At 42.7% G+C, this 25753-nt stretch overlaps 2 protein-coding genes across 20 annotated transcripts in view; both read right to left on the bottom strand.

Annotated features, from left to right (window-relative positions):
• Positions 1-548: 548 nt before the first annotated feature.
• On the bottom strand, positions 549-9925 carry Vamp3 (vesicle associated membrane protein 3). Its single transcript, XM_078025184.1, has 5 exons — positions 9828-9925; positions 7805-7886; positions 4120-4278; positions 3076-3127; positions 549-2337 (listed from the first exon to the last, which is right to left on the bottom strand). Coding segments are annotated over exons 1-5 (312 nt in total). The 5' UTR covers positions 9830-9925; the 3' UTR covers positions 549-2320.
• Positions 9926-22379: 12454 nt separating this feature from the next.
• Camta1 (calmodulin binding transcription activator 1) overlaps positions 22380-25753 on the bottom strand; it is a 756735-nt gene continuing 753361 nt past the window's right edge. For all 19 annotated transcript variants that reach the window (XM_078025166.1, XM_078025165.1, XM_078025169.1 and 16 more), the window contains one exon: positions 22380-25599. In XM_078025166.1, coding sequence (XP_077881292.1) covers positions 25567-25599 — 33 coding nt within the window. In that variant the 3' untranslated portion in view covers positions 22380-25566. The remainder of the gene's footprint in view (positions 25600-25753) is intronic.

Here is a 25753-nt window from a genome sequence, read left to right as displayed (position 1 = left end):
TGGTGGGGCTTGTAATACAGGAATGTATTTGGATCTGTTAACATACGCAAAGGTTTACTTCACAAGGGCTACATGTTTCCTAGTTGCGAAAGAGTAAGACTTGGAAGTAAATATAAGGGAAGGGGGAAATACAGGTGGCAAAATACATGAGTGTTTGTGTTTGGAGATGTCCCTCACCCTTCCAAGCTTACCTACTCTACGCATGTCAGGGTCTACCTAATTCTCCATATATAGAGCCAGCTCTGCACATCACTTCTGAAAGAACATATTTAAAAACCCCAAAGCCAAATCCTGAACCTTTTGGTAATTGTGTGAAAGCCAGCTCCCCACTCAATGATGAAAGGCACTTTTCAAAGGGGAGTGGTATGCTTCTACCCACTCTGGTATGGGGAAACTAAGGTACCAGAAGAGTGTGTGTCCTGGAAGGGTACGGATGGGAAAGAAGAGAAAGTGCAGTGTGTAAGGGAGAGGGAGGAAGTGGCACAAGGAATGCCATTTTCAGGACTTGGACCAGGCAAAGCTATTGCTAAGGAACACAGGAGCCAGAGTCATATTTATAAACACTTTATTCAGGTCATTATAGTGCGTGAGTTCCCATCTAAATGCACGGATACAAGCGAGGTATTCCTAGGTTAATGCCGGAGCCAGTGGGTTACATGGGACTGCGTATTAAGGCTGAAGGGTGAGCACCAAGGATTCAGAGTCAGACCCAGCCAGGGACCCTGTGCTGAGGGTGTGCAGATGTCTCTAAACCAACAGCTGCTTTCTTACGGCTGGGCATACTGCAAGGCATGTCTCCAACATTAAATCATCTCAGTGATATCAGGGAAACAGATATTAAAGAAATGGAACCAGTTCCTGGTGCAGCTCAGCTGTTGCTGCTTTGTAAAGTCATACTAGCATGTAAACAAGCATTTTAGAACATTCTAGTAAAAGTGGGCCACAGAGCAATAAAGCTCATGTGTTTTTCTCTCTCAGTGCCTCTTAACCTGCTTTCATTCACACTGGAATTCCCACCTTTAAGCCACATACCCTCATGTTAAGTCTAATGTATGTAACAAAAAGTCTCTCAGAAGAGAATAGCTATTTCCACAGCAGCAGCCTGTGCAGTTTGTCACTGAAGAAAACAGGCATCTCGGCTAGCTATCCTCTGTGAAGAGTCACCCACCGCTAACCAATGCCTCATCACAACCATAATTTAGAAGACTGATTTAAGAAGCAGAATATGAAAAAAAAAATAGGAAACAAACTTCAAAAAACTATCACCTCTGAGGACTGGATTAGGTAATGATCAACTGCACAGGTGGTCTTACTTAAAGGGCTACAAAACTGTTGCTCAAGTAATTATTAGAAAGACAATGGAGTCCACAGCTGATGGTTTGCAAGAAGCTGGGAAAACTCTTTGTTTACAAGTGTGAGAGGAAACAATGAGAGCCTCACTCCCCTCTCAACCCCATTGCAAAAGGACGAAGCAGAAGGGATGGGAGCCATCTACAGCGTTTCAGAGACACCGCAGTGCTCAGGGTGTGGAAGGTCCACACACAACATTACCATTCTCCTTTTGAAGGACACCTTGAATTCCATTTGGCACTTTTCTGAATTTATCTGTCAGGGACAGACTTAAGGAAAATTTATTCATATTTAACTTTTTGGCAAACTAGGAACTTTGGTCATGTTCATAGTTCTATAAGAATTTTTTAAAGGGGTTATTTCTAATTAATACTTTAGCGAGTGATATATATAACAAGAAAGTAAACATCTTGATATCTAATGAAAGAGCAAAAATTCTTTACCAGCATCTTATTTTAAATACAGCAAGAGTCAGTACTGCTTACAAAAAGAAGACGGCTTACAAGGAACCAGAAAAGTATCAAAATAAGGAATAGCCTATTATTGTCACAGATCAGTATTAGGCAGTAGTGTTTTTCCTAGAATACCCAAAGGTTTAAAATGTGGCTCTGAAGATAATGTCAAATGACAGGAGAAAGAACTTGGAATGGATTCCCTTAACTGGAATCAATGGCAATGAATTAGTGACAACGTTAAGTCTAGATACAGTACTCTGGAGTCCAGATGTCCTCTGTTGCTCATAGGTAAATCTGTAAAGGCACTGTGCAAAATGGGGGCAAGCTGGCCCTCTGGTTTGGAGTGCATATTAAAAAACAAGGCACACAGCCTAGAAACCAAACTTTACATGAACTAACAAAAAAAAAATCATTTTGGAAATAACAGTAGGTAAGCTGGATAATGTAGCAGGTTCAAAGTCGAACGTCTTGAAGAGGTTTCCTGGACAGCAGGGTTGAGTTCCACCTGTTCTTCATTAAGAGACGCTCCATACTAAGATGAGGGGAGATTCAAAGACGAGGAGAAGGGCAGTTTAGTCTTTCAGAGAAAATCCAGAATGAGCAGGGACTGCAATCTAATTTTCTACAGGCTACAGAGGGCTGGAGACTAGAGCACAAGGCATCCAAGCCACCACACCCATTCTTATTGAAAGGAAACATCCACCAGCATCCACGTAAGCAACGAATGGAAAACACACTTCTCTAGTTCCCAGATACTGGTCCAAAGTGGCAATGAGTTCTTCTAATATTATATGTAATAGTAATGATAGTAAGAGTTGTGATATTTATATAACTATTTTTTAAATTATATACTGGGTACCATCCTATGCACTTTGCATATATTTAATTAGATTTGTCCTCCTAACAAACAAGCTAAGTACCATTATTATCCCTATTTTACACATGAGGAAACTGAGGTCCTGAGACATTAAATTGCTTGTTTAACCACAGTGCTGGATGGTGGTGGAGCCACGGTGGATCAGAGGCAGTCCATGCTTTTAATCATTACATCACAATAAAAGGAAATAGAAAATAAAAAATATATTCAGAAAGAAAAGCCAGTTAATAGAGATGAATAAATTTTCCTTAACCTCAAAGGATCAATGTAAAAAATCTTGGACTTTAATCATACAAAACTCAAATATTAAAACATTCGCTAAGGAAATTCATAAAACCCTTGGACTGAGCTAACATTCAGAGGGGAATCATCTGGGAACACAGAGTAACTCACCAATGATGATGATGATGATAATGATCAGAACGCTGATCCCTATTGCCCACATCTGCAACAAAACACATGTCCACTTCACACTTCAACAGACAAGGAGTGCTTGCTGAAGAGCATCGTGTGAGGTGCACCACAGCCGGGAGCAATTCATAATTTCTAAAGTCTGAATTTAATATTCTCAATTAGGACTTGAAGGTTATTTACTTGCTTTTAAAAATACGTTCCTGAGCTGGGGTTGTGGCTCAGCGGTAGAGCGCTCACCTAGCATGTGCGAGGCCCTGGGTTACATCCGCAGCACCACATAAAAATAAATAAATAAAGATATGTGTCCAACTAAAAAATATAAAAAATTAAAAAAATAAAATAAAAATATGTTCCAATGATCTGTGGCCTCTAGAAAGGCATCTGCTTGTGTATACACATTTTCCAGACAAGGAAGGGCTACTAACCCCTGTCCCAAGTATCTCAAGGTGTCACTTCTCAACTTCGCAGACAGGACTGGTTGTGTGTGGGATCTGATCATGGCACGTTTGTTTACTAACTATGTAAAATCTGCTTCAGGCTGTTTTCTCATCTTCTGTTAATGGACCTTTATTTTATTCATTTATTTATATGCGGTGCTTGGAATTGAACCCAGTGTCTCACACATGTGAGGCAAGCACTCTACCACTGAGTCACAACTCCAGTCCCCAGTTGACCATGCATTTCTTTCCCTTGACCTTGGAGCCATTCACAGAACTACCTGCAAACTGACCACCAAGGCCAGCCTTCTCCTCTTAGTCTGTGTTCATGGTCCTGAACGGCTCAGGTCAGAAGGGGCTTCTGTCTGTGATTGCTTTGGGACAATCTTGTTTTACATGTCTCTTAAGATTAGCCACAGAACCTGGGGAGTCCTACTTATGGATAAGTAGAAGGGATGCTTATTTTAGATCCAAATGTTCATGCGTACAAAATCAAACCCACATCCTAGGTTCATGAAAGTCCAGCATTTGTAATCCTTTGAGAATGGAAAGGAGGCTTAATGGAAAGATCAGTTAAGAGAGTTACCTTGCAATTCTTCCACCAATATTTTCTCTTTAACTTGGCAGCACTTGTCTCAAATTGAGAAGCTCCTGCCTGCAATGCATCTGCACGGTCATCCAGCTCAGAGAGCTTCTGGTCTCTTTCTAGCACCTTGTCCACGTTGACTCTCATTATGTCCACCACCTAAACCAATGTGATCACAGTAAGTTACATATAAAGGAATGGGGGAACCAAAATCCAAATGAAATTTATTGGCACACTGTTTTCCAGATCATCACTTTATAACTTTGAGCCAAACTTCATTAAAAAAAAAAAATGGGCCCTAATCTTTCATGATAAAACCACTCACAAACTAAGGATAGAAGGGAACTTCCCCACAATTAGTATCATACTCAATGGTGAGAGGCTGACAGCTTTCCTTCTAAGATCAGAAAGAGGGAAGGATGCTTACTTGCACTACTGCTATTCAACACTGTACTAAAATCCTGGCCAGACTAGTTAGTCAAGAAAAGAAAAAGCATCCAAGTTGGAAAGGACGAGTACAACTATCTCCATCGGTAGGTGATTCTACAGATACAGAAAAATCCCACAGAATCCACAAAAGCTACTAGCCTTAATAGATTCAGCCAAGTTGCAGAGTCTAAGATCAACATACAAATCAGTTGTGTTTCTATATGCAAACAATGAACAATCTGAAAAGGAAATTAAGGAAACTACTGCCTTTACAACAGCATTCAAAAGAATAAATTACCTAGGAATACATCTAACCAAGGAGGTGAAAGACTTACAGAATGAAAACTAAAAATCTCTACTAAGAGAGTAAAGAGCAGCTTAAATGGGAAGATCTCCCAGGTTCAAACATTCAAACTTAATATTGTCAAACTGTGAGGGTGGCAGTCCTCCCCAAAGTGACCCTGAGTCAACGCAATCCCGATTGTCATTTTTTCCCTCCCCTCAGAAAAATCCTAATGCTATTCCAATCACAGTGACTTTCTTCCATATTTATTGTAGGGAGATTTGAACAGGCAAAATGATATGGAAAACAGCTGAATAAGGTTGGACGATTCGCATCTCCAAATTTAAAACCCACTACAAACCTACAGTAATCCAAACTATGGTACTGGCATAAGGACAAAGACCAATGGAATAGATGGAGAGTCCAGAAATCAGAAAATCACAAATCAGCTCAACCATTTCCCCCTGCCCCCTTGTGCTAGGGATCGAACTCAGGGCCTTGTGCATACAATGCAAGGTAAACTCTACCACTGAGCTATACCCCTTTTGAGGGGGGCGGGGTCAAGACCATCCAGTGAAGAAAGGAATAGTATTTTCAGTAAATAGTGCTGGGACAACCAGTTAGCCACACGCCAAAGAATGAATCTGCACCCCTACTTCCCCTCACACAAAAACTAACTCAAAGCAGATCAATGACCTCAATGTAAAAGCTAAAACTATAAAACCCTTAGGAGGAAAAATAAGGGTAATCTTCATGACTTCAGATTTGGGCCTGGATTCTTTAGTTTGATACCAAAAGTAAAAGCAACAAAACAAACAAACAAAAAAAGATCACTAATAAACTGGGCTTGATAAATATTAAAAACTTCTTTTACATCAAAGTATGTTATCAAGAATGTAAGTCAATGCATGTAATGAAGGAAATATTTGCAATCATATATCTAAAAATGGCTTAAAATCCAGGATACATAAAGTATTTTTTACTAGTTAAAAACAGACAGACAGACAACGCAATCAAAAATAGCTCCTTCGGGCTGGGGATGTGGCTCAAGCGGTAGCGCGCTCGCCTGGCATGTGTGCGGCCCGGGTTCGATCCTCAGCACCACATACCAACAAAGATGTTGTGTCCGCCGAGAACTAAAAAATAAATATTAAAAATTCTCTCTCTCTCTCTCTCTCTCTCTCTCTCTCTCCTCTCTCACTCTCTCTTAGAAAAAATAGCTCCTTCTTCAAAGATATGCAGCAACCCTATAAGCACATGAAAAGATGTTCAATATCACTAATCATTTACTCATGCAAATCAAAACCACTGCACCCACAAGAATGGCTCTATTCCAAAAAAGAGAAAACAAATGCTATCAGGGAAATAGAGAAACAGGAACCCTGGGGCACTGCTGATGGGAAATAAAATGGCGCAGCCACTGGGTAACAGTTTGGTAGTTCCTCAAAAAGTCAAATATACAATTACCATAAAGGTAAGGCCACTCCTAGGTAGACACTTAAGAGAAATGAAAACTATGTCTAATCAAAATCTTGTTCTTAAACACTCATATAAGTACAAGTCATGAGACTAAGAGGTTGGAAGCAACTCAAACATTAACTGATGGATAAATCAACAAACAGTGGCATAAAACACAATGGAATATTACTCAGCCAGGAAAAGGAAAGGTACTGATACATCTAACAACTTGGATTAATGTTGAAAACATATTAAGTGAAAGAAACCAGACATAAAAGGCCACATGTTTTATGTTTCTTTTAATGATTTAATAGGCACATCCATAGAAACAGAAAGCAGATGAGAAGTTACCAAGGAATGGGAGGAAGGGGGAATGGGGAGTGATTACTAAATGGTTAGGAGTATTTTCAGGGATGATGAAAGTATTCTGAAACAAGAAGAGGTGATGGCTATCAACACAATGAATACACTAAATACTTTAAAATGACTGATTATGTGTTAAGTGAATTTCACCTCCATAGAAAAGGGGAAAAAAAATCTTCCCTTTCAATTACTTTGGTTAAAAAAAAATAGATGCAATTTGATTTTGTAAGTAAACAAAAGTTTCAGGTGAAAATCTAAAAGTTTCAGAATTAAGTTCATGAACCATCAAATCAAGACATTATTGTATGATTTAACAATATATCCAACTTAACTTTAACTGTACTTTTTAAGGGAACTAAATGCAGAAAGACCAAGATATTTTTGTTGGACAGTGACAGCTTTTAGGAACATGGAAATATGAGACAACTCCTCACACCATCTTCATGGGGTCCTGCATTATAGTGAAGGTCTTCTAACTCAAGAATTCTATAAATATAGATCAGTTGGGCTAGAGCAGTTTGTCAACATCCACCTTCTGCGTGCATTCAATGGTAACTATCAGAGAAGAACTCTACAGACTTGCTCAGGCTGAGAAACTTGTTAAGACAGGCTATAAGACAAGGCATTCTGAAAAAAAAAATGATCTGAAGGACTTGTTCCTTGCTTGAGCAATCTGTAAACCTGATCCTTAAATTTTTCATTACCCTATTTTATAAATCAATTCTTAGAAAATGTTACCAAATGTTTGTGTTTTGGGTATATGATTTGGGGGCAGAAAAATCAGCATAAAAACAGCAAAGTCTGACCTCTGCTTAGATCAGGGCTTCCAGAACATCAGGGGGCAGATTTTTGCTACAGTTAAAATTTACTTTATATTCACACTTTTTTTTTTTGAAGGGCAGAACCCGAAAACAACTCAGTTTATTCCAAAATATTTCTAATTCCTAATGAATTTACTACACATTTCCCGTGGCCCTATGTTTATCGCTGACCCATCAATTTAAAACACAAGGCGTACATTTCCCACATGTCCCCAGTTCTGCTATATTCACACTTTTGATTTTTTTTCCTAAGCAGAATTATTTCCAGAGTATTTCCAAATTTGTCTAAAAATCTGTCTAAGATTCATGTTTTAGAACTTTAGAGCAATACCTCATCTACTTGATTTTGTGTCTGTTGAATTCTCCGATTACTGCCAGTGGCAGCACTGGAACCTGCAGGCGCACCTGCAGACCTGAAATATACAAAGAAACAAGCACATACACATTATGATTCCACAGACATTTCTGTAAACACAGACTCCAGGCCAGATTCAGAACTAAAGCAAAATAAGAAACAAAAACAAAAATAAACTTGTACTGCAATAATGAACAAGGATTCTTAATATCCTTCTTAATTCCCAAGATTGTCCCACATTATAAAGTGATCAGGGTCGAAAATGAAGGTTTAATAGTTTCTTCTTTGTGTCATTGAAGTGCCTGATCCCAAGATAGGTACACTTTTTTTTCTAATTGTTTTATTTACTTATTTTGGTACTGGGGATTGAACTTAGGGGCACTCAACCACTGAGCCACATTTCCAGCCCGATTTTGTATTTTATTTAGAGACAGGGTCTCACTGAGATGCTTAGCATCTCGCTTTTGCTGGCTTTGGACTCTGGATCCTCCTGCCTCAGCCTCTGGAGCTGCTGGAATTACAGGTGTGTGCCACTGAGCCTGGCTCTAATTATTTTTTACTTGTTTTAAAAGCATGTATCTGCTTAAATCCACTCAATATTCTCCAGATCTTTTTACAGTAGCAAAGACACACATAAATTTTTTAAAATAGGAAAAAAAACTAACTTATAGTTATGAACAATTACAGAATGGCCCTTTTTCATTATGAAAAAATAGAACCATTTACAGAAACAAGATCAGGAACACTAGGATAGAGATGAGGTGGTGTGAATGGATGAACTGAAGCTATGCTCTCTTAGAAAGGTACTCCTTCATCAAATGTTTCATTTTTCTCCATGCAGATCTTTATAATCACTCCAGCTTTGAAGTCCTTACTGCCTCCATTACTTGGCTGGCATCACTTTGATTGCTCTGTATATACATGATTTTTAAATATATATAAAGTCTTGCCTACCCTAATAGAGGTTCCTGGTCTCAGAATTCTCTGTATCCAAGACAGTACCTAGCGCGGGCCTTGCTACACAACAACCAAGGATTCACTGATTCAACAGTTATTTCCAATCTACATTGTGTCAATAACCAGGAACCAGGGGACACAGCAGATCTGAGTGCTGCCCTCAAAGAGTTTAGGGTGTGGTAGTAGATAAGGACTGGACTCGGGAGCTGCGTAGGCCCTGTCCAGGTACTTCCTCCTTGATCCTCAGAACTCTCAAGGAGATACTGTTACCCCCATTTTACAGATGAGAGGAGTGAGGTTTGGAAGTCAACACAGCTGGCTGCAGAGAGCCAGGTCCTAATTCCTCAGAGGTAGCTCTCCAACACCGTGACCCCTTATCTGGCACAGCAACCTGGACAGGTACACTCCAAGTGCTGCGCCTGGGCTTCCTCTGAAGGTGACTGGGCAGGCTGGAGGGAAATACTGGGTCCTCGTGATTCTCTGAACGTTCCCAGTGGAAACACCGACTATCTAGGGGCCAGTGCAAGGCGGCTTTTGCTCAAGCCCAGGGCGAAGGCCCGTGGTCCCCTGGTCTCTCCAGACGGCAGCTCCCGGGGCTCCCGGGCCCTCACGAGCTGCTGGTCTGCTCTGGCCGCAGCGGCCTCACGACGGGGCCCAAGTCCTTTCGCTTGCACTTCCGCAGCCCAGCGGCGGCCGGGAGGGGAGCTCCCGGGCGAGCGCAGTCGTCGCCGGCCTCCTGCGGACCTCGGGGAAGGAGCCCGGGTGCGGGTGGGGCCGCCGCTTCCTCCGGGAAGAGCGGCCGCCCCGCCCGACGGCCGCGGGGCGCTCCAGGGGACCGGCCGCGCCACTGGACGTCCCGACCCGTCTGCGGCCGGCCCCGGGGCCGCCGCCCACCCCCAGGCCCCGGGCGTGCCGCGGAAGCCCGCCCGGCCTCGGCCCGCGTCCGAGCGGCGGACGGCCACCCCCGGGCGGTGCGGGGGGCCCTGGCGCCGGGCGCCGCCTGCGGAGCCCGAAGCCGCCGGCGTCGCGGCGCGTCACTCACATTTTGGCGGCGGGCGAGGGTCCGCGGAGCTGCGCAGCGGGCTGAGGAGGCCGGGGAGGTGGGCGGGGCGGCGCGCCGGTGACGTCTCCGGGCGCGGGTGGGCGGGGCGCGTCGGCCGCCGAGGGCGCGCCGGAAGTGGGCGGGCCGAGGACTCCTAAGGGAGCCGCCCCTGCCTGGCCCCGCCCCGCGTCCTGCGGGCCTGCGCTGCCAGAGCCGAGCGGGTGCAGAGTCCGGGTGCGGAGTCCGGGTGCGGAGTCTCCAGCGCCCGCCCGTACCGCCTGGCTTCCCTCCCTCCTGGTCTGCGGGGCGCCCGCCCGAGGTGCCTTAGGCGCAGGAACGCGGATGTGAGGCAAGCGCGGGGCGTCCGGGCAGTTTCTCCGGTGGAGACATCAGCGACAACGTCCGTGCTTCCCCTTAGCGTCCCACGTGAACCTAGTGGTCCTGCGGAGACCTGCGCTTTTCGAAGAAAGTGGTTACAATGAAGTAGGGAGTCCTTTGGAGGCATCTTCACAGCTTGGGTCGGGCGAGGTTCCCGCTCTCTGGGCGAGAAGTTTATCTTGTATCCGTGTGACAGGCAGGGTACAAGAAAAACGCCACCCGGAGCACAGGACCAGGACCGGAGTCTGCAGTGGGACCACTGGATCGCTGTTTTCCTCTTCGGATTTGTCCCGTTACCAGGGCAACTCCTGCTGCGACAGTGGCCCACTTTATGCTTTGAATACAACACTCGCTGCTCTGCCACTGCGACTTATTTTTGAAAAGGCCACGTTTCTGTCCCTCCTCTCCCCTTCCCCCTACCTAATCTCAGGGGAAACCGGATGGCCTTTCTTCCCCATCCCAGGCGGAGTTGTCTGCCCTGAGTACACACCCGCCATAGGAACAAGGTAATCCAGACTTTGGAGGTGATACCAGAAGACCTCAGAAAAGGCTATCTTCCAAATTAACAAGTGGATTACAACTCCAGACAGAGAACACATGGACTGTAGCCTTTGAGTCACCTGTTCCTGCAGAGGGGCAGAATCTTAACCTCTGGGACAGAAGTCCTTGTGTTCCTTCTTTGCTAGCAAAGCAATAAACCTTCTTTTTTCTTTTTCTCAAAACTGTGTCCTTGTTATTGGATTGGCATCAGGGACAAGGACCAAGCTTTCAGCAACACTGCCACTAGTTATATATTCTAATTAGATGAAAATAAAGTCACCAAAAGGTACAAACAAACTAGAGTCTCAGGCCTGCAGGGAGGCAGCAGACACTAGGGCTTGCTTGAGCCATGCTGTCCCTGAAGCCCACTCTGCTTTAGAGAGTGAACTTTTGCTTTTAATAAACCTCCTCTGGCTGCTTCTCCCCTGCCTCTTGCCCAATTCTATGTTCAACATGTGTGAGAAACAACCTTGCCTATCCATGCCCAAAGACTGGACAAAGAGGCACAAGCAATGCAAAAAGCAAGGCTCTGCTTTACTGAAGGTCTTGCAAGATCAGGTGTCAGATAGCCTTGTGTCAGACAGCCCCAGAGTGGGTACAACTAGTGTTTTAAACCCTAGAGTGCATAGTCCCTCCCCCAGGTCTTCCTTGGTTGAGTACTATAGTGTACACAATCTTTCCAGTTGTCACCTAGGTTTTACTGTCTCCTTCTGGGTTATTTAAAGAAATATATTTTGAGTTGTCCCCACCTCCCTTCATTCTCAATACATTCTCATTCGGCACATACATACTTTATCTCTGTTGGTCAGGTAGGCCCCTTCCTTCTCACCTACTCTTTGTCAAGGGGTTGTGAATTTTCACACTCCAGCTTTAACTTTTCATTCTACATTCTCCTCCAGCTGTCTTTTTTTTGGGGGGGGGGGAGCATACCAGGGATTGAACTCAGAGGCACTAGACCACTGAGCCACATCCCCAGCCCTATTTTGTATTTTATTTAGAGACAGGCTTTGCCAGCCATCTTTCTTATGTTGCTGAAAGCTTGGTCCTTGTACCTGATGCCAAACCAATAACAAGGACACAGTTTTGAGAAAAAAGGAAAAGAAGGTTTATTGCTTTGCTAGCAAAGGAGAAACACAGGGACTCCTGTCCCAAAGACTATGATTCTGCCCATTCACAGGGGGCTTTTATAGAGGTGATTCAGAGAAAATGAAATTAGGGAGAAGTTCAGGGAAAAGAAGATTGGGAAAAAGAAAAAAAAATAAGTTTCAAAGCCACAAAGAATACAGTCAAAGCATCAAGTGAATCCCTGTTACACTGTCATCCTAAGTCATTTTACATGTAAAATATATTGTATTCTGAAAAATGGACCACTGGACTTTTTATTTCTCAGATCCTCTATTTCTCTTTTTATATCCTTTGGTCTCATTTTCATTTTGCTCTTGTGCCCTTTGGTACTGTCACCAGTCCTACCCATATTCACTGTTTGAGGTGGAAACCACCCATGGTAATGAGTGGACTTTTTAGCAGTTCAGACAGCCATCCCAGGCAGGAGCACTTGGTCAGTTCCCTTCCAGCTTGGCAGAAGCATGTCTTCTCGCTAAGTCTTGATTAAAACCAAGTCACTAGACTATACATGAGGAACCGTGAACTTCAGAAGAGGAGTCTGAGCAGAGTCTCTTTAACCTGAGGGATGATAAAGTGGAGAATATGGCCAGGATATATGTTCTTAGAAACTGACCTTTAGTTTCCATGGTAGGGGAATCTGTACTTTTTCCCAAATAAGGGAGCCATAAACCAGCTCATGATAAATAGCAGGGCTAGATAATCATACCAGAAGAGGGGGGAAATAAAAGAAGTCCACTTATGTAAGGATGTTAGGAAGACTTATAGGTCTTAAATAGACTCAGAACAAACTTGTGACTCTGACAGAGCTTCTTGTGAGATTTATCAGGCACTCCTGTATAAAAACCCTTTCTTTATAATCTCCCAGTTTACTTCCTTTTGGGAGAACTGACACAAACATACATCTCTATTTTCATTTTTTAAAAAAATTGTCTTTTCTCTTAAACTCCCATGTATGACTGGGCATGGTGGTGCATGCCTGTAATCCCAGCCACTTGGGAAGCTGAGGCAGGAGGATCATGAGTTCAAAGCCAGCCTCAACAAATTAGTGAGGCCTTAAGCAACTTAGTGAAATCTTGTCTCTAAATAAAATATAAAAAAGGGCTGAGAATGTGGTTCAGTGGTTAATCACCTCTGGTTTAATCCCTGGTACCAAAAAAAAACAAGTTGGTCAAAATTGATCCTATTCTTATCTACTCTTGGGAATGTGTGAGAAGCCTCTTGGCTCCTTTAGCTTTCCTCTACCAGTTGTGCCATCCACCAGGAGTGGTCAGGGTCTTGCGACCCACATATGGCTTCCCTTGGAAGCACATGGGACATTTCCTTGTCCAATGAACCCCCTCTTTGCAGATGTGCACTGATTGGCTTCCTCTTCTCTAGGGTCCTGTTGATCCCCCTGATCAGGAGGTTCAGTTGACTCATCAGAGATGGCTCCTTAGAGGGGTCAAGCTGACCCCTTGGGTCCTGGCTGACCTTAGAGGGCAAGGGCCAAAATATTGACTGGTTTTTCCTTCACCCTTTTACTTCCTTGACTCTGCTTTCCCAAGTTTCCGTTTTAAATATCCAGCAGGCCAGTTTCACCAGTAACTAATATCTATAATTTTATAGTTAACACTTCCATTTAACTGGGGTTTGCATTATAGAAGTCTGCCTTATATCCAATTCTGTCCTGTAGGTGATAGCTTATTATCTCAAATTAAGTCAGGTTGTTTTGTTAGAAAGAGTACTTCTTTAAAACACTAATGGGGAAAAGATATAAAGTTATATAAGGAAAATAAAAAATAATAACAAGATCAAAAACATATTCAGTTTGTATAATAGCTTTGAAGCAAGAAATATAACTTCTATAATAACACTTTGGTATCTATTTTACCTCCACAAAGACACATACATTTATCAACTCAATTACGTATAAAACCCTTTACAAATTTTACATTTAAAAAAACTGTCTTACAAACTTACATATGTTTTATAATTTGCTCAAACTGTTACTTAGTTTTGTAGTATATTCCTTGTTTATTTTGGAGATTGCAGTAATCTTTGCAATAAAAATCATCTTTTGAACATAACTTAAAATGAGCTTAAGTCTACCCTTCTTTGGAGCCATTTAACATGAAGTAGGGTGAGAGGCAGAGCTTTATCTCAGGTGAGGTGGGATTCTTAACAAATCTTAGGTAAAGTGATTTATTTCTGAAGTTGGTCTTTGCCTCTTTCTTAAATATCATTTTATAAAGTACTTGTATACTTTACTGAGTCCATATGAATATCATTAACACTTATAACATTATATCTGAAATGTGAATCAAAATAGAAGTTAAGAGAACTCCTTTCTTTTTATGGAAAAAAAGTGGCAGAATGCTTCCATGTTTCATATTGTCAACCTTTAAACAAATTAGGCTCTCCTTATTGTCTTCCAAAAATACATTTAAATTTCTATCCCAGAGTAAAAAGTAATCCAAAATTCTGTATATAACTTATTGATAACAGGTTACCTTTATCTAGTTACAAAACATTAAATGACAGAAATAAATCTCCAATTAAATTTTCTATTTTTTTATAAGTCTAAAAAAGACTACCACTACTGACAACTTTGGTTTGGAGAACACCAGTTTGGAAAAGTGTTCCCCTAAGCTCTCAGCTGTACCTCTAGTCACATATATTTAGGGTGTAAAATAGACTATAATAACCTAAAATAGCAGTTGTTTACGCAGTTATAAAGCAATCATTTAAAAGAATTTTTAAATGGTACAAATCCTAATTCCTTTATAATTTAGTTTCCCTAAGTAATAAAACCTAACAGATACAAGAAATTATCTTAATAGAAAATGTCAGTGTTTTAGACTTTGTTTCATAACCTTAGGGGTCTGGGGTGGTGGCTCAGTGGCAGAGCACTTGCCCAGCATAAGTGAGGCACCGGGTTCATATCAATAAATAAAATAAAGGTCCATTGGCAACTAAAAAAATTTTTTTAAATATATGACCTTAGAAAACCATTTAAATATTTTTTACTGACTGACGTAATAATAGCCAATTCAATCACATACACAAAATTTTTGAGATTTACCCCCACAAACCCTTTGAAATTGACTTAGTCTACAACTTGTTTACATTCTTAGATTTGTCCTCTTTCATCTTGGACTTCAGCACAAAAATATTCCATTTTCATACAAAATACTTTCTCATCTAGAACATACATTACCCTACCTACGACTTTTTATATCTCACTTCTTCCGGTTGTTGACTCTTTCTTAAATTTACATTCTGAAAGTAGTCAAAACTAGGAAATTTCTGAATTTAGATAAACTACTCCTTTTTAATAAGATGAAATGCTTTACTCTTTTTACAGTACTTTAATCAAAAGACAGCTGAAACTTTTTATTCTCTGCATATAGAATGACACCTATTAGAATTTTAACTTCTAGTAATCTTGCTTTTAGTTTAGGCCCAGAAGCACCCTTTAAACTGTTTTCCATTTACCAACTTATAAAAACATATTTAATATGCCCAATTATGTTACCTTATGGAATTTAAGAAGCTAAGAGAACTTAAACTTAGTAGTTGTTTTAGCATTTTAACTTTGCAAATTATCAGATTTCTCCCCTAACAAACACATTCATAAATGTTTATCCCATTTATGTTAAATTTAATTTGCCCATTTTTAACTTCTGCTACCCATAAAAACCAAGGTATCAGACAAACCTAGTTAACACTTTAAATTCGTTATTCCTGCCAAAGAAAAATCCGTGAGCATTGATTGCTCTATAAACATTTTATAGAAACTATTTTTTTTTATTAGCTGGCCAACTAGAAAAACATGTAGTTTAGCAATTTCAATGATATCTTCACTCTGACCAAAGTAAATTGACCCTTTAGAAATTAAAATGGAGACTGTCACAGACTTTTACAATATGACCCAGACATGAAGAGGGTCTGTGCAGTTGGGAACATTGGGAGTAAAGTCTGTCGGCCATGGGGGATGTTGCACTCAAAGATTTAGGTGCCACTTGCCCTCCAGGGGGGCAGATTCACTCCCACCATCATCATCGTTTATTTTCCCTGCTTAGAACTCTTCAAAGAAAAAGAAGACTTGTACATATGGGATCTTTCCATTTATCTTCCCTTTCCCCCGTTTTTGGTGGGTTCCTGTAACTGAGTTTCCTCGTTTGTATTTAACTCCCTGCCCTCCTTGGGCTCAATCCCCCTAGTGGGGATTTTTGGCACACCCATTTGCTCAGACCCTCTTATGGGAGGTTTCTTGTAAAACCCAAGCTCTTGCTTCTTGTTTCTCCAGACATTTCCCTTGAAGGAGAACAGAACCGTGGATCAGGACTCGGCACACACTCGGGACCAGGAGACATCTCGGTCACACACATTCCACCTCAAAATTCCCAACCACCAAGGCTGCAGAGATTAACCCCAGGCCGAGAGGTAGTGTCACCAGGAACAACTCCCAATAACCAGTTGTCCTCCCTTAGCTAATGAAGGTGCCGGATTCCCACGGTGCCTGCCTTTCCCGCCCCTTTGAAAGCATTGCTTTCACTGTCCTCCAAAACAGTCTCAGGTATTTCTGTGGCCTCCGGGGGAGGCGTGGGGTGGGGCATCCAGGCAGAGTGAGGCACTCAAAGTGGGGTGGGATGAGTCTCCCCTCTCTTCCAGAGGTCCTGGAGGAGCCCCGAAGTTGTGAGAAACACGCTCACCTGTCCAAGCCCAAAGACTGGACTAAGAGACACAAGTAACAGCAAGAAGCAAGGCCCTGCTTTAATGACAGTCTTGCAAGATTAGGTACCTGGAGGTCAGGGACCCCCAGGCCAGTGGTTTGCTCCCTAGAGCTCAGGATCCCTCCTCAGGTCCTCATTGGCTGAGGGTTCACCATATTCCAAAGGTCACCTAAGTTTTACGGTCTCCTTTTGGTTACTTAAAGAAATATACCTTCTGTGGTCCCCACCTCTAAAAGGTCCTTGCTTAGCATCTGGACGGCCATCTTAAGTGACAGTTGCCATTTTAAGGACAAAAGGGTCGATTTCCCACCCACGGGCCTTTCTGAGAAAGGCTCAGCACTCCCTCTCACCAACCCAACCCCTAACCGCCCGCAGTAGGACCCTCAGCTCTGATTCCTGATCCTGCCCCATAAAAGTCCCGGAACCCAAGCCTGTTTTGCCCTTTTCCCCTCTAAAGAGATGGCCTTTGTTGGTCAGCTCCTCCGTGCATCTCCGCCTGGTCTCACCTTTCATCTCTCACTCACCGATCTCTCCCGTTCCTCTTCCCTTCAACCTCCCTTTGTTCTCTTGGCTGGAAAGTCCCCTTGGGTTGAGTGCCTTCTGGCCAGTACAGTTTCCTCCGCTGGTCCGGCCCCTTCCTTCTCACCTCCTATGTGTCAAGGGGCTGTGAATTTTCACCCTGGTATTAACTGAAGGATCATGGAAAATAGTGTCCCCAAGACAGCCCAGGGAGAACAGGGGGAGGGAGAAAAAGGAAGGCAAACATGAACCGTCCCAGGAGTAATGAGTCCTGAAGGGACAGAGCACTGGGCCACGGACCTTCACCCTTTCCCATCGTTGATGTGGAGCTCTGGGTGACAGTGGGTCCCAGAGGACAAGACACACAGGGGACCCCTGCCGAGTTCTGAGCTTTCATCTCTTCCCAGTAACAATAAGTTTCTGGCTTTTTACAACTTTTTTTTTCCCTGATTGCCCAAATCAACGAGTCCCGCTTTAGTGTCCAATGATGAATTCACCCTCATTGTGACATACAAACCTCAGAGCCCCTCTGTAACCAGCGGCCATTTTCTATCCAGAAAGTGACGCCTCCCTGCCCCCCAACAAGCTTGCTGATGCGTCCATCCGAGGTGGGTTTCTGGCCTGGTTATCTTTGCTGACATTAACTGCCTGCTCTCCCCTCAGCTGCCTTTCTTACACCCCAAGTCATTTCACATGCAAAGTTGAATTCTGTGTTCTGCAAATGGACCACAGGCTTTTTATCTCTACCAGGTCCTACATCACCTTTTGCAGCTGGCCACGAGGTACGGGAGGGGGTCCTAAAGCACCACTTGGCCCCAGTTCTCTCTGGACTTATTTCTGAGGCTGTCCCATGGGTCCACACTCAGACTAACCTGCAAGCTAGGGATCAGAAGGCCCCTGGGGGTGGGGATACTGTGACTTCACCAGACCCAGTGTGTCTCAGCCTCTCTGCTGGGGCCCTACCCTGGCTCCTTGGGATCCTCTGAGTTTGTCCTGGGTATCTGTTTTCTTTTAATACATTTGTGCCTCCTACCATTTTCTCCTAAGTTCCTGGGTTGTTGACGATGATGGGCCTTGGATATGTGGCCACACTTAAGAACCATTCGGGCATCTGCTGCTCGAAGGCTCCTGTGACAGGATAATCTGGTTGTGAGCTACAGTCAGAATTGGCCTGTGCTGAACGCAAGACAAAGCTCACCATCCTAGGCACATAGGAAAAAACATCCATCCACCCCAATCCTGTGGCCACACAAGGGCATAGTGGGTACATTCTGTGAGAGACCTCCCTCTCTGGTGGGCGTGAAGCCCATCCTATGATTTCATACTCTTCCTGTTTCTCTCACCTCCTACAAGTCTTGTCAGGAAACTTCCAAAACCTGGGTAACTATGCTACCTATTGCTCCCGTGAGAATCCAGAATGCACCTGGAACAAAACCAAATGTAAGCCCCTATACAATACTACATGGACGTCTTTTCCTGTCTAAAGAGCTTGGGGTAGATCCTGAGATCACTCAGCTCACCAAATATCTTGCAAACCTAGGGGAATTTCAATGGCCATTCAGACCATAGGTGGCTGGCTTCTTCCAGCTCCTGGTAGACATGCTCTATGAGTATATCAAGGGGAACAAGTTATAGTTGAAACTGGGAGGAAGGCTTTCTGGAAGACCAGTTAAAGCCTAAGTAATCCTGAGCACCCTGTTAAACTGGTAAAAGTAAGCAGTTGGATATATCTCTCAACAGTAAAGACTGCTCTGACTCTTCCAGAATCAGAACAAGATTTGAAAAAAGACTTTGAAGACCTGGTCCAGTGAGCCAATTGAGGACCTCTAGCTATCTTCCGGAGACAGCTAGCCAAGGGCTAGGTCAGTACATTAATCACTAATGTAGTAAGTGTTTTGTTTGTCTCTAAACAAATTTGTTAATTGTTTCCAGAACTCTGACCACAAAACTTTCTAATCAAGGTGCAGGAATCTGTATCCTGGAACTGACCCTCACCCATGGCCAGTAATTGGCTCACGTTGGCCTCTAGGAGAATCTTTGGGTCCACAGACCTGTTTAAAACTTTAAACCTTCCCCAGGATATTTTAAATCAATCTAACCCTGGATTGGCCAAGGGCTGCTGGGTAGACCTGTAGCCCAACTCTACAGGTACTAGAGCCCTGGCCATCCATGCCTGACCATGGGCTTGCAGCCCCATGACTCTCTATACTAAGTATCCAGGTGGCCATTCATTCCAGCTAATGACCTTAGGTGATTTATACAACATAAAAATGACAGACATCACTAAAAAATAACCCAAGACCTCATCTCACCTGCTATGCAACCCACACGAGCCTATTACAACCCCAATGAGACTCAAGTTCCAGGTGCCCGCTCTGTATCCACAAGAAACAGAGTCCTGGGCATGACTTGGGTGAGTCAAAAGACCATTTTCATAATCATTACCTGGTAGCTTCTCCCTCAAATAACCACGCCAATTACACAGTAGCTCAATACACCCCCTTTAAACAACCAGTAAGGTTCTTGTGGAAACCATCCTTGAAAAAGGACCAATTGTTAAATAAAAATGCAGGCTACTATCAAAACAGACCTCTGCTTGCACAAGCATCTTCCCCTGAAGACTTGCTCCAACCCAACCCTTTCAAAATGCTTACTAATCCCCAGTTACAAAAGCTCAACTGAATGTATTCTTTTTTTAAAAAAATATTTTTTTGTAGTGGTTGCTAGACCTTTATTTTATTTATTTATTTATTTATATGTGGTGCTAAGAATTGAACCCAGTGCCTCACACATGCCAGGGAAGTGCACTACCGCTGAGCCCCAGCCCCAGCCCTGAACTGAATGAATTCTCATTGATATGTTGCGGGGGGGGGGGGGAACAACTAATCAACCAATCAAACAAAAAACAGGCGTTGGGAGCAGCCCCCGGCCAGTCCTATAGTCCCTTCTGTCCTCTGACTGGGGCTACACTAGCTGAAACCCTATCCACGTGGGGATTTGGAAATAGAAACCCCACGTGTTCACAACCAAAACTAGTTTCTTTACAGAAACACCAGGAATCTTCTTCCTATGTGGAACAAATTCTTCCTAGTGCCTACTGACCAAGCAGATGGGGACATGCACACATCTAGCTCTAAACATAGATATAGCCCCTAATGATCAATCTCCAATCACACATTTAACAGCATCCATTAGAGCTAAACCGGTTGGACAACTAACTCCTGTGCTGGGGGATTGGGAGTAACTGCTGGAGTGGGCACAGGGAGAGGAGGACTATCCACCTCCCTCTCCTATTTTCGGGGTCTGTCTAAAGATCTCTCTGATAGAGGAAATAGCAAAAAGCACAATTACCCTCCAGAACCAGAGATTCAACAGCAGCAACCAGTCTCCCAAACCAGAGAAGACTTGATCTATTAACTGCTGAAAAGGGGAAACTTGTCTCTTCCCTGAGGAAGAATGCTTTTTTATGTAAACCCCTCTGGGATAGAAGGATGCAGCAAAGAAAGAAGCAGACTGTGCCTTTAGGATACGGCAGCAATTGTCAAGAGTCAAGGGGATCCTGGTCAAAAATTTAGACCTGGTATTGACTACTACCCATCAGCGGGACCCCTTTTGCTGTTCCTCCTGGCTTTGTTTCTTGGACCTGCCTATTAAACCTACCAACAAGTTACTGTCTCCTCATCCAGGGTCTCAAACTCCTGCTGGTGTTAAGCAGGGCTTCAGACCAATCCCACAAATGAGCCTGGGTGCCCTGCTGTCTCATTTGGACCAAATAACACGAGTTTGGTGATTCCCAATCGGCAGGGATGACATCCTCCAGTGGGCCTGAAGCTGCTACAGAAGATGGGACTTCCAGCCCCTCAGCCACCCAAAAAGATTTTTGGGATCATGTCTCTTGTGGCGGGGAGTAGGAGTTTAGGGACATCTGGGTGGTGGAGGCAGGGTACCAGAAAAATGCCCGTTGGAGCATGGACTGGGAGAGGAGTTGAGCAGTGGGACCACCAAATGGCCCGTGTGTTCCTCTTCAAGAGTTACCCTATTACCTTGGCAAGTTGGGTATTCTAATTAGGTGGAAATCAAGTCACCCCTAGGAACAAATGGGGCAGTGTCTCCCATCAGGACTGCAGGGAGGGAATGAGGCTCAGACTCAGGGCCTTGAGCCATGCCCTCCCCTGGGCTGCTCTGCTTCGGGGAGTGAACTTCCAATAAATCTACGCTCTGGCTGCATCTCAAACTTTCTGTTTGTTCAATTCTTTGAGATTCCACGTACCTGGACCCCACCTGGACCCTCCAGCAGTAGCACTGTCGTGTTTTCACTAGAGGTACAAATACCTGTCGTTGCACAGACCACATTACAGATCCGCAGCAGGGAGCCTTGGCACCAGGAATGCAGTTTCTTTCACTTCTTTATTCCCTGGCCCCGGCACAAAGTAGGTTAACTTTAGGTGGAGTGCAGTGACTGACTTTGTTATGTATTTGTTACTGAAATATTTCTACCAACAGAGACAATCTCCTGCATGAAACAAATAACATCAACCCATAGGTCTGTCGGAGGATCTCTCAGTAAGTGAAAAATAAAACTGCTCTCTTTTCCGGCACAGTAATTTGAAAAGGGAAATGTCACTGTATATTACTCAAAAGTAGGATTGGAGTTGAGTAAATAGCCCAGGACAGAACTTTCCAGCCAAGGGATGAACACACACCATGAACAGGTCAGCAGAAGTGGACAGGGAATGTGCAGACCATCCAGAGGGTACAGGTTGGGCATAGGAGAAAATAAGATCGAAGTTAAGAGGTGGGAGAAACAAGCACCATGAATCTAAGTAAAGCACAGTTGGTTCAAGAAACCACCAAGGACTCACAGCTGGGAGATTCCTGGGGCAAACTCTGTCCAGCAGTAGTTGTGAGATGGATTAAATGGGAGGGATGAGGATGGAAACAGAGGCTCTGCAGGGAAGGGGGCAGCCTGGAAGAATACTAAGGGCGGGGGGCTGGCAGCAGTGAGCTGGAAAAGCCTTACAAAATTCAGAGGATCCAGCTGGGATGGTTTGATTGGCATCTTTCCCTCACAACCACCGACAAATGACTGACTGTTGAGGGGGCCCTGGGAGGCAGGGAAAGCAAGGGCTCCAGGAAATGTTTTCTTTGCCTCTGAAACTGCAACATTCAATATCAAGACACTGTATCTGGATGGGAAGGAAATACTTGAAAACGCGTTGTGCTAAACACGTTGGATTTCGGTATCAGGTCCAGTTAAAGCAAGACACGCAGATAGTATGGGGAAATTTTCTTCATTTTTAATTTACAGCAGAAAGAATATAAAGCATTCAGAAAACATTTTCCATATTTTAAGGGCAATTCAAAACATTTTGCATGGTTTCCAGCAGCTGAGTTCTTCAACAGATCCATTGATTCAATGATGCTTTACATGCACAATTACAAAAATAAAACTTACAAAAAAGAAGACATCTAGACTAGTTTTACATGCAAATCTCAGGGACCCCCCATTGGGCGCCAACTACTGTGTGGAACTGCCATAAGCGACCGTGCAGCCAGAGAGGGGTTCGTGTTATTGGCTTTATTTCGTTCACACAGTACAGCTGATTTCGAATGGGTAACAAGAATAGCAATTAAATCTTCAGGAGACAGAATAAGACTAGCTATTAATTTTATAATGATACCCTACTCCTGGCACTTGGGAATTCAGATTATCCAAGAAAGCTGCGCTTACCTATCATCTTATATTCAAAATTAAGATTTACAACCAAGAAAAAGCGGTCAGAAATGCTTTGTTTCAGTGGAAGTGCATTTTTTTTTTTACCTCACCTAGGATTCACAGTTGGATAGTAGGTTTTTGAACCTACTTCCTATTCCCTCCATGAGAACCGCCTAAATCTATGTAAGTCTCTATTTTCCGGAATTTTCTAACTTATTCAGCTAATAATGTAGATGTGAAACAGTTAAAAAAATAAATGTGAGGGTCAAAGCAAATCCACTGAGGTCATTACTCTGGTCAAAAGATCCGTTGTTTGTACCATAATAAATGGAATAAATGTATCCAAATGCAGTATTAATATAGGATATTCTGAAAGAGCTGGCTTTCACATTCTGTTCCCAGTTTCGAATGCAATTGCGTGTGTTCCTAAATTACTCCGCGTCCTCCTACAAGTCAAATTGGGTCAAACAGTGGGTGTTCGGGGGACTGCAACATAACCCACACATTTAGAAACAAAATTGAGTCAGGTCAGTTTACAAATGTACAGGTGGCTCCTAGCTGTGGGGCTGTCACTGTTGTCAAAGCTGATCACAAGCAGAAAGACATATACTGTACAGTAATTCGAGGTTGGCAGTGAAAGGAAGTAATTAAAAAACAAGTACAATTATAGAAAAGGCACCAAGAGCACTGACCCCAGTTTTTACCACAATCTCTTTGTATCTATCTTCCTTCCAAAGACACCAGTTTAAAAGCTTATTTGTGAATATTTTTAGGCTTCACAACAAGCCTTGAGTTTTAACTCGAAGTTGGCAGCCAGAACCAAGTAAAAAAACCTCAGCTTTACACCAACTGATCCTCAGACTCCACCTGGGGGTTTACAACTGGCATCAGCAAATGCAGACTTCATTCTCTCAATCTGACTTGAGTAGTTTAATGTTTAAAAGCATCAGATTTCTTTGGCTCCTCATTGTGTGGAGAGAGTAACATATCGTGGCATCCCTACGAGGCTGGTCTGCATCTTTTTCACTTTTAGGTATTTTTTGTGCAATTTGTATTAATTTTCTGATTTCCAGCAGGAGATATGAAAACGTGACATTTTTCTACTTTTCATACTATTCCGTTTGTCAGGTTTGATCATTCTACGTGTTCTTTGTTGGAGTGAGTGGATGGTGTTAAGCTATATACGGATTCATCTTATGATTATCTGTTTTGCAAAAGTAACTTAATTTTCTTCAGCAATATTAGCATTCACATTACTTGGCACCATTGGCAAAAAAATCTTAAATAAAATAAAATAAACTCCTGGTAGCCAAAATGAAATGTAAACATATCCTTTTTTTTTTAAGTAATGTTACTCTGCCTTTTTTCCTAAGTCTAGATACAGTAGCTCTTTTTTTTTTTTTTTTTGCAGTTTAGTCATGCTTTAGCAAAATGTTCTTCTAAAGAACATTTAAAATAAAGTACTCTTATAGTGAAATAAAGTTTTTTTTTGTTTCATTTTACAGACCATAGCCACTAATGCTTTGCTTTTGTTCATTTCTTTTTTCTTGATTTCATGCACATATCTCTGTTTTAATATATACAATATATACAAACAATACATCCACATTTTTTTCTTGCTCGTTCAGACAAAACTATACAAATAATTTTATCTTGCCACGTTATTGACCTTTGTGAATAAAATATTTAGCAATTAATATAATCCCTTTCAAATATTTTCTCACTTTTCATTTCTACCTTCTATATATACACAGAAACCACTTAGTTTGGATGAGATAGAGCCAAAAACATGGGATTTACTGGCCAGAACGCAGCACCACACTGGTCGTTTAGGTGGTAAATGTCCAGGCTAGGTTTATGATTCCTTGGAATGACTAGTTTCCAAGGTCACTAAAAAAGGCTACATGCTTTACCAATTCTTAAATAATTCTCATTGCACATGAAAGTAAGGCAAAAAAATTAAAGTGCTGAACGTGAGAAAAGGGACAAGATGATGCTATCCTCGCAGGTTCTTGGGAGGTGGTGGGGACAAGAACATAAATTTAAATTCTGTAAGCTGTTTCTCTTTATTTCCCATGCATTACCCGTTTACCACACACCCGCCCCTCTGCAAATTTCCACAAGACATTAAAACCTGCAGATTTTAAAAGTTGCATTAAGTGTGCTGTAGAGATTAAAACAAACAAACAAACAAACAAAACAAAAATAAAACAGTGAAGGAAATGAGAACACACGGATCCAATAAAGATTTGTATGATCTAAGCCCTCCACTGAGAATCAATCCCAAAGATTCAGCTTCTTGGAAATAACCGACAGGGGCAGGTTCAGCATTCTTTTTTGTTGCTAGTGTATCCCCACCTTTTCTTATCTATATTTTTGGTATAAATATTTGTACAGTTCCACACGATGTTTGAATACAGCCCTATATGAGAAGGAAAACGGCTTCCTCCTAAGAGGAAGCCTCTTTCAGTTCCTCCTGGTGTCTTGTTTTCCTATGATCCAACAGAAGATTGAGTTCCAAGATGTCTTGCTGATCAAATTAAAAGTTGTCCATGAAAGTGCAAATGCAATGACCAAAACATTCCTGTTAAAATCCTGCAGCTGATCTCCCCAGAACTGCAGAGGGATTGTGTGTGCGTGTGTGTGCGTGTGCGCGTGTGTTGTTGTTGCATGTCTCTGCTAAAAACAGAAATGAAAACAGTCTGAAAAGCAACGTCACATTGCTAAGGGATGCTGCTGTATGTCTTCAAGTTCCTTGGCCTTTTTCAATTCTTTCACTCTGGAAGAGAAACAAACAGAACACCAGGCGATGACTATACAGTGAAAGTGCGACCCGAAAGGGGCCAGGGTGTTACTCTTCCCTCTGAGATGAAAAGCCAAAACAAAACCCCTTTTGAGGACAGATGGCAAAGGAAACTCCTATGACACTGCTG

The sequence above is a fragment of the Ictidomys tridecemlineatus genome, chromosome 11 (assembly GCF_052094955.1).
Source record: "Ictidomys tridecemlineatus isolate mIctTri1 chromosome 11, mIctTri1.hap1, whole genome shotgun sequence".
Lineage (NCBI taxonomy): Eukaryota > Metazoa > Chordata > Mammalia > Rodentia > Sciuridae > Ictidomys > Ictidomys tridecemlineatus.
The sequence above is the reverse complement of the archived record's forward strand: the minus strand, read 5'-3'. Positions and strand labels throughout refer to the sequence as shown.

What these genes read in the sequence shown, in the direction of transcription:
- Vamp3 (XM_078025184.1), bottom strand. An exon ending in CACAAAATCAAGTAGATGAG is followed by an intron (nt 4,279 to 7,804) that starts GTATTGCTCTAA and finishes ACATTGGTTTAG; the next exon opens with GTGGTGGACATAATGAGAGT. An exon ending in ATTGGTGGAAGAATTGCAAG is followed by an intron (nt 3,128 to 4,119) that starts GTAACTCTCTTA and finishes GTTTTGTTGCAG; the next exon opens with ATGTGGGCAATAGGGATCAG.